General features: G+C 37.8%; 1 protein-coding gene across 1 annotated transcript; it reads left to right on the top strand.

Moving 5' to 3' along the window:
* Nucleotides 1–252: 252 nt before the first annotated feature.
* CFAP161 (cilia and flagella associated protein 161) lies at nt 253–5,184 on the top strand (the record flags this gene model as incomplete). The annotated part of the gene is made up of 7 exons (XM_080351378.1): nt 253–315; nt 459–548; nt 713–948; nt 2,249–2,333; nt 2,783–2,941; nt 4,085–4,158; nt 4,998–5,184. 7 exons carry the CDS (start codon nt 253–255, stop codon nt 5,182–5,184), a joined length of 894 nt encoding a protein of 297 aa, XP_080207504.1.
* Nucleotides 5,185–9,165: the final 3,981 nt, after the last annotated feature.

Genomic DNA, 9,165 nt, shown 5'->3' with positions numbered 1-9,165 from the left:
CTGAGAGGCTCGCTTCTGTCTCCCATTTGCACTAACCCCACCCCGCTGGGCATGAACTCAGAGGTTCGTCTGAGCCGCTTCTCACATTTATCGCATTTTTGGGCTCGGCTGGTGCCGCCGCTGGGCAGAAAGAGCCCGCCCCCTCCCTCCCCTCGCGGCCGCTCATTGGCGGGCTCGGCCTCTCTAGTGCCCAATCGCGAGCTAGAGCGTTCGCCATGGCGACGGCGGACGCGGAGCAGCCGGGGCGCCACCATGTCCGTGTACAGGCCCGGGGTGCTGATAGGCAACTGGAGCGAGGACGCGAGTTTGGAGGAGGTAGCGCTGGAAACGGGTCCCTCCCTTCCTCCCTTCCCCTCTGCACCTCACGCTGTTTCTCCTGTAATTGTTTAAATTCGGTTAAAACCTGAGGGTGTGAGTGCGGAATAACGTGTCTGCCCCCCCGCTTTCTTTGCGAGCAGGAGCGCCTGAGGGATTTTATACAAAAAAGAGAACGAGGAGAACTTCTAATACAGAAAATAAAGAAGCTCCAAGATAATATTTTAAAGAAGGTAATTTTTAAAGAAGCTTTTGTTTATGACTCCACAAACTGGCATAGTGGTTATTAGTGCTCTTTACGCATCAAGAATGCTATGGGTTAGTATTTTAAATGCTAAAATACTTGTGATACTAGGTTCAGATAATTCTGTAAAAATATCTGTATGTTTTTGTTTAGATAGAGCTGTCGGTATCTAAGGATGGATTTGTTCATTTTGGAGACACGGTGATGCTTTTGAACCCCGCTGGCAAATCCTCGGTGGAGAATTCCGCTGGAGCGGGCGGCAGTCTGACTTTGGCAATTAATCTGGATGAAATATCCATATATTCATTTGAATCACTCCGAGCCCCTTGTGGAGTTAGCGCAGCCGAGAGTGCAGACCCTGTGGGTCGAAATACTTTTTGTATTTTAAGGTTTGGTCCTTTATTCTGAGTTGCTTTCCATTATTATGTTAGCTTTCAGTATCTTGTTTTGATAAATATGCACTCAAGTTTGCTAATATACAAATTACTTAAGTCTTTAATTTGGGTCATGCATCAAGCTTGATTCTGCTCTGCGTATTACTGTGAATAATTCCAAGGAAGTTTAAATCAGCTTAAAGCTGGTGTGAAAACAGAATTGAGTTCACTATATCATTTGGTAAACTCTGCAGCTCTTTTTAATAGGGTCATATTTCAGCTGTAGAATACAAAATATGTCCCAAAAGTGCTTAGTTTTATTATTTGTTCTCCTGCAGATAAGGTCTCTGAAGCAGAGATTTGTGTCAATGCTTTTGTTGTACATGAAGTGGACAGTGTTTCTGTTGTCCTAAAAAAAACCCCAAAAACCTAACCAAAGAACACATTCTCTCTCTCAAAGATATATTTAATTCCAGTTGTTCGTGGGAGAAGAAACAGAAAAGCAGGGTCCTGCTCAGCAAGATTCTGCTTGAGTGCATGTATTTTATTATAATCATAGTGCATAAGAGTACAAACTAACCCATGTAATCCTGATTGAACAAAACATTTTGAGTTAGACCGAAGGAAGAATTTTGATGCCAAGAGCATAGTCATAGGCCTTCTAGAACTGGAATCAAATAATTTTGCTTAGCTTCTGTCTGATCTTAGAGTGGCTGGCACTGAACACTAGCAAATCCCTCATTAACAGACTAAGTTCATCAGCTATGTAGTTTTTTTAAGCTGAATATACTTAGAAAGCCTAGCACTTAGTTTAGTGATTCTTTAATATAAAATACATCATACAATAATTCTGGAAATAGAGATATACCAACGTGTATGTTGATGTAATGAACCAAATTCTTGAACATCAGTTACATCTATTATTAGCAGCTAATGTTAAATTACAGACAAATACACACACACACTGTTCTGCCTTTAGTCTTTGATTTTTCAAATGCTTGTATTAAGTATATTTTAAAGAGGCCCTCAGTGCTGAATTCCGATTGATTTTTCATTGTATTTTATCTTTCCACCCTGCATGTTAATGGATATGTCATAAAAAGTAAATGATATAGTCTGTTTCTATTCTGTTAAATACTTCAACCAGTAAGTCAAGTATGAAATGTCTTTTTCAATTATTTAACCTATTTTTAAAGGTAAACCCAATAAAAAGTGTTGCCACAAAACTTAACCATAGACCAAAACAATCAAACAAAAAATAATAGTAAAGATGATTATTTGAATGTCTCTTTCTTCCTCTCTACAATTTTAACAGTGTTGATGGAAGTGCAGTGGATGAACCAGTTAGATTTGGGCAAATGTTTGGTCTTGGGACAACAGGAGGGTTTCCTGACCCAATGGTAAGGCAATCAAGTTGCAAATAGCAGTGGCAGCATATACTGATACTGTGCATTTAGTTACTATATATATAAAGCTGTACAGTAGTTCAACATCTTAGCTTTACAGAACAGATCCTCAAACACACGTAGATCAAGACAAGAAATAGCTATTTAGAATGTTTATGCAACTTGCCTGCGATCAGGTGTGCTGGAAATTAAAATTAGCTTGTGAATCATGAAAGAATTCATTATTAGAGGGACTTTTTTGCATTTTCTTTGAAAAGCTACTTAATAAGTTTATCAACAATATTGAACCCGTGTTATGGGTTTTGTATGTGTAGCTTTAGCTTGGCAGAATGATTTTTCAGGAGCTGAGTGAAAATACTTTGTGTTGAAAGCTATTTTTTAAAATTACATATCTTGTTTCATTTATCTCTATACAATCCTTAATATATATTTTTTATTTACAGCTATATCTAGCAAGTGACCATAAATCTTTTATAAGATTTGCTAAAAAATCTTACCTTCAGCAAGTATTTTTGACAAGTGAGCGTTCCTATTTGACTTGCTGGCAAGCTGCCTTCTTGGATCCCCAGCTGCGTCTTGAATCTGAAGGATTTCCAGTTCCTGTAAGAAATTCATCTTCCTAACATTTTCTACAGTTCTAATTGAAACAGTACATAGAGTAATTAGAAAAAAAGCTGTATTCATTTTATTCACATATTTACATCCTTATGTAAGTTCTGACCTGTAACTTTAGGAAGGGGGAGAGTGACGGAATGGTATCTTTAACCAGGGACTCTGCATATACAACTATCAGGTTCTGGTGTTCACTTTGAGGTTGACTTGATCAGTTTTTCTCATCAGAATTTTTTTAAAGGCCGAAATTATGTTGTGACAATGTAGTATTTGGAATCTGCTTTTTAGGACTTCTGACCACTAAATTCCATTTCCAATATTAGGGGCTGTGATTAATGAGGAACCTCTGTACATTAAATATAAAAAGTATATATAAAAAAACCCCACAAACACAAAAAACAAGGCATCTGAATAAACCGATGCTTCTCCACATGTGGATTTTAACCTTTTGTAAATACATCAAGCAGATGCAGTATTTTCCTGTTCCACATCACTACTAGACTTCCTGAAGTTCTGGGTGTATAGCAAAATATCACAAATACAACTGCTCCTCTACAGCCTTGAACTGCAACCCATTTACATGAATCAGCTCAGTAGCAAACACAGACAAAATTATGTAATTGTCAAAGAAAACATTTGTTATTCACAGTACTGGTAAATGGGAGTGACTAAAAATTTATTCTGTTGTACACAAAAAATTGCATATTGGTCAAAGATAAAGGTCCATTTCTAGGCTGTGTCCCCAAACCATCTGGATCTCTCATATGGCAAATATCAATTGTAATTGGAATAATCCTGATGGCACAGGCCACTGGAATAACTCTCTTCTTCTTGCTTGACCTTTATATTTAAGTGTCCAGCACAAGTGAGTGGAATGGAATGTATTGGACAGGAGAACGTGTCTGACCTGAGGACTGAGCATTTGGCTGCTCTGAACTGTTAAGACAGTTGTGTTGAGAACCGATGGGGTGTAAAATATCTCACTATCAATGTACAGCAGTCTCAGAGTGACATAGTGCAATGCGGGCTTACACTAAGCAGTAAATAAAAGCATTTAATTTGAGTAAGAATAGTTAAAATTTGTGTAAAAAATGTCAAGTGTCTTCTCCCCTCCTCCCTTTTTTTTTTTCCAGGCAAACTCTAAAATCATTATTACTCATTGCCATACTAATCGGAGCTTAGCCATTCCAAGGAACTTTTGGACAAGGTAGGAATAATTTGTAGTTGGCAGGGATGTACATAATGATGTGCCAACATCAAGAATTACTGTAAGAAGCAAGATAGTTGCTTTAGGAATTCACTGAGGAAATGGAAATGAATGTAGAATGCACGTTCTCTTTTCCCTTATTTTAATTCTGGGCTGAAATATGTGCCACTGTGATGCTGCAGACAATCAGCTCAGTCTTTTTAAATTCGTATATCATATCTCATATATCATATCATTCTTCCAGCCTTCTCTAGCTTCTTAGTGGTTCTCCCTTTGAATATCCTAAGCAAATACACCTGATTTTTGTTTTGTTTTTTTTTAAGAAAAAAATGGCATACTAAGAAGTGTAAGGAGTAAGAGAACTAAATAAAAACGTGCTGCACAAAACTGTATATTGCTTATGTCCACATGAATCAATCTCTCAACAAATTAAAGTTAATCTAACAATTCAGGTTAATACGCAGGAAGTTTGAGGCTGAAACAGTTATTAAGCGTTTTCCTCAGTCAGAAGGAAATGGTGATTGGGCTGGTGATGGGAAGAACGTAACCAGCTTGTATGGGCTGAGTGGGTGTATCAGAGCCTGGTACTGATGGGGCTGCTTTACTTCTGAGACTTGGAAGATGGCATTTCCCTTCAATTTCAAATTCCTAAATTATTCATAGGACATAAAGCAGGCTATTATGTTTCTTGTAAGGGTCTGATATTTGCGAGTGCATGGTGATATTTCTGAATGAGCCAAGAGAAACATGAGAAAACCTTGAAAAACTTAAAAATAACACAGGTTTGCTGAATTTGGGTATGTTCTCCCTGACCATCCACTTTTTCTTTGACTTTGCAGGTCTTATTTTGGAAAAGAATATGAAGTAGTTTGTCACACTTACCTGGACTCTCATAAAGCTGAAGAAGATAAGAATTACTGGGTAATAGTTACAAGAAATCCCGGCCCTGAGAATGGTTTGATGATTGATAGACCTGAGCCTCAGCCCAGTGGGATCGCAAAGAAAGGGTGTTGTGAAGAAACATAGAATATAAAAATCCCAAACTACAGCCTACAGAGGTTGATGACATTCTGATTCTTGGTTTTTCTGCTCAGATTTTAGTTTTAGAGATGTTTGTTTTAAAAATGGAAATGAAAGTCTACCATTAATAATATTGCATAGTCTCATCATAACTCATTAAGGTTATACAGTGGGCAAAACCTAATAAAATTTGATGAATGATGCACAACATCAAAAATTCTTGAATCAGGAAGTTTCATTTTCCCATTTTCACATTCACTGATGGCAAAAGATGTCAGAACTCAGGAAATTGAATATATTTTCACTACCTTATTGGCCTTCAGAGTGTATTTAACCAATTCTTGCAAACAAGTGCCATAGTTTTTAAAAGGAGAAGTGTACAGTTTCCAAAACACTGAAACCCAAACTCACACAAGCTATCATGGGATACTTTGACATTTAAAGTTCATCTGAAAGGAAGCTGAGCTTGTTGAGCTTGTTCCACACTCTGTGTAGCACAAAGTTGCCAACTATTAAAAAAATCACAAGTGGGATCTCTTTATTTTGAGATTGGCTTCAGATTTATGACAAGGTGAAATTGTCAAAGAACATTAAGCTCCAAACACTTAAATGAAAATAAATGCCAAAGTAGAAAAAGAGTAAGAGACACTGTAAGTTTATCGAATAAGAAAAAGATTGGAGTCTATGTTCATACTTAATTAGACACCAAAAAATCCACATGAAAAAAAAATGGCCCAAGAATGGTAAAAATTTCAGCTGGAACTCACATTTTCTTAGTCCCCCAAACCAACCAAGCATGAGATGCAAATATATGGAAACCAGATAGAGTTACCTGTCTTTATATGGAAGCTGAAACAGCACCACAGAGAATCTTCTTGATGTACGACCTTCCATTAGATCCATTTCTTAAAGCTACAACTGTACATATTCCATTTTTTGCTGTACCACAAGAGTGGGCTCTTTCTGCACACAGTGAGTGAATTTCTGAGTAAAACACTCCATAAAGCTCCATTCTTGAAAAGGATTCCAAAGATCTTCAATCTTCCTAAAGGTCAAATAAAACTTTTCAAGTTTTAGCACAACGAAACCATTGAACTTTCACAGAAGGAACTAATGCAAACATGCTGCGTCTTCAAGCTCTATCCCAGACAATCTGTTTCAAACCCACTGGCAAGGCTTTAAAAGCTCTTGCCTTTATTCAACATGAATTAAACCAGCAGCCTGCAGACCAGGCTCACTAGCACTTGGTATCCAGGGTCTCAGAGTGGGAGACAGGCAGGTTTGCTTTGGGGGAGTGTATCATCGAGGACAGTTTTTGAGTCACACTCCTCATGTGCAAACCTTCACTGATCTGTTATTATAGAGAAAATGACCTCTAGGAACTTCTTCTTTCACTTTCTATGTAAAGATACAAAACTCGAGGTGTGGCAATTGATGGCCGTTTTTATAGAAGCACCGTTATTACTCCGCCTTACAGAGATTAAAATTCCTCACATTGTCACAATAGATTGACACCATTCTGCTTTGATTTTGTAGGCATTAAAGCAGAAATACTAAGGCTGTGTGAATGCGCTACAGTGCTTCTAATTTGAGCATCGTGGACATTTATTGGTATTAGGAGCTGCTATTTAGAATCTTGCAGAGTTTCTTTCCTCTTGGTTAAACGTAAGGAACAAGAAGAGGCCTTAAACCAAAACCATTGCTAAAACAAAGCTCTGTGTGAGCTCCCGCAGGAATGAGAACTGTGTGGGCAGAGCCCTGGCTGGCTGACAGAAGGGACTGGAGCGCTTGTGTGTGTGTTTGTGTGGGAGAAGAGCAATGCAGCCTGTACAAAACCAGGTTCTGTAAAGTCCTAGAGGAAAACACAAGACATAAACACGTATAGAAATGAACACAGAAGTAGATAATGCCTGAGTTAGACGCTGATTAAGAGTTTTGATCAGACTATGCTCATAGAAAAGGACTTCCCAAGCTGTTGGAAAAGAAACAATTCCTGATTCAATCATCAGTTTTTCCTCTTACCTAATACAGTTTTTAACCCACAGATTCGGGCATAACTTCTTATATCGTACGTATTTTTAATTCAGCTAATTTGTGATATAAACCACAGATACTTCTCTGCAACCAGCTTTTTAAAATCTTTTTTTTACACTTCGTCGTTTTCTCCACACGATGGCGCCACATTTTTCTAAATTATTATCGCTCTATATGTAAAACAACCTGAAGTGTTCACATCCAAATGAGTCCCTGATACAATGCCAGAAAAGCTGACCAAGTTAAATCAGGCTTGAATTCTGGGCTAGGAGATGGCATTAAATGTTTTATTATGTTTTTGGAAAATAAATAAGCAACAAAGGTAGAGGGAAGAACACGGAGCGTTGCGTGTTGCATGCAACCAACTTCTTTTAACTAGAATATTAATTTTTAAGCAAAACATACTTAGAGGAAATCAGCTTTAGGAGCTTTCTCTTTCACTTTCTGTGTAACAATAGGAAATCTGATGTGTGATAAGTGATGCATGCTTTTACAGGAGCACCGTTATTACTTACTCCAATTTAAGAGATTAAAGTTCTGCCTGTTTTCACAATAGATTGACATAATTCTGCTTTGATTTTGTAGGTATTAAACTAGAAAAAAAACTTAGGCTGTGTAAAATGCACTGCAGTGTTTCTAATTCGGCCACTCTGGACATTTACTGATGAACACAGGATTGAATATAAAGAACGGTGGGATTTAATAGTAGTGCAGAATCTGAAGAATCCTGCAACTGCCAGTTAGAGACACAAGAGGGTTTAGTGGACAGGGTGGTGGAGACCTGACCATTGGGCAGCTAAGGGCAGGTGCTGTATTTTGCTTGTCCTAGTGTTGCATGTAAGGAAATATGGACAATGATGCTTGCCTCTCTTGCAAAGCACTTTGACATATACCAGTGAAAAGCAAAACAATGTATTAAGAAAGCTTTTAATGCTTCTTTCAAATTAGGTCTAATACAGATGGCTCTACAAAGTACATTTGGGGAAGATAAAACTCTGCCTTCCATTCCAGGCTGCTCAAAAGCTCTAAGTATGAAGATGATCCTGAGCTATTAGTCCTTGCTGAGGGATGGGGTGCATTAGTTCAGATTTAGTGCTGTGCTAATATAGATTTTCATAGGCTTGAGGAAGAGAGATCTCACATATGCACATATTTTACTGTACAGATGTGTGTTAGCAGCAGAAGACTAAAAGTAAGGAAGAGGTACAGAGAATTCAGAGTCAGCAAGGAAAAGCATCATCCTCCTAGTAAACTTACACATTGGTAACACTGGAAAATGAAAATCCAGCTTTAAATCTGCCTTTTCACTTCCTGCCTCTTGCATGTTTCCCCAACTCATATTTCATATCACATCCCATCACCTCTCTGCCATGTCTTCTATCCGTGGTTATAAAGTGCTCTTCTAGCACTCAGCACAAGTCCCTGGCCCCATACCCTAATCACATCAGTATCTTCAGAGGCTGCTTTTCTTTTCAGTGGTTGTCATGAAGTATTGTTTTGGCACAGACAGCTAATCAGAGGAGGAGGCCATGTACAGGTTTGGTAATAGCATAAAACATTTAGGGGAGGAGGGGAGGAAGAAAAAAAACCTCTCAGAGAACATTACAATAAGAAATTCCATACAACAATGGAAGGAAATATCCAAGCATTGGGAAACTTGGTGGAGTTGAGAGGTAAGAGGGTGATTTTGATAACATCTGTGCAATAAATATAAATAAATATAAATATAAATATAAAAAATTATAATATAATATATAATAATATAATAATATAAATATAAATACAAAAATATAAATAAAAATAAAAATACAGATGTGAAATGCAAAATACATTAAATACAAGTGGAAATCAGGAAACCTCTATGTAATTTTGCCTGCTACACCTCTCTTCTCTTCTGTGTTAGGCTTTGTCCCAGGTCTCACCTCCAGTCTCTGCCTGACCTACCTTATTTCC

Source organism: Nesoenas mayeri (genome assembly GCF_963082525.1).
Source record: "Nesoenas mayeri genome assembly, chromosome: 11".
In the NCBI taxonomy this organism is placed as follows: domain Eukaryota; kingdom Metazoa; phylum Chordata; class Aves; order Columbiformes; family Columbidae; genus Nesoenas; species Nesoenas mayeri.
This window is presented reverse-complemented; position numbering and strand designations above follow the sequence as displayed.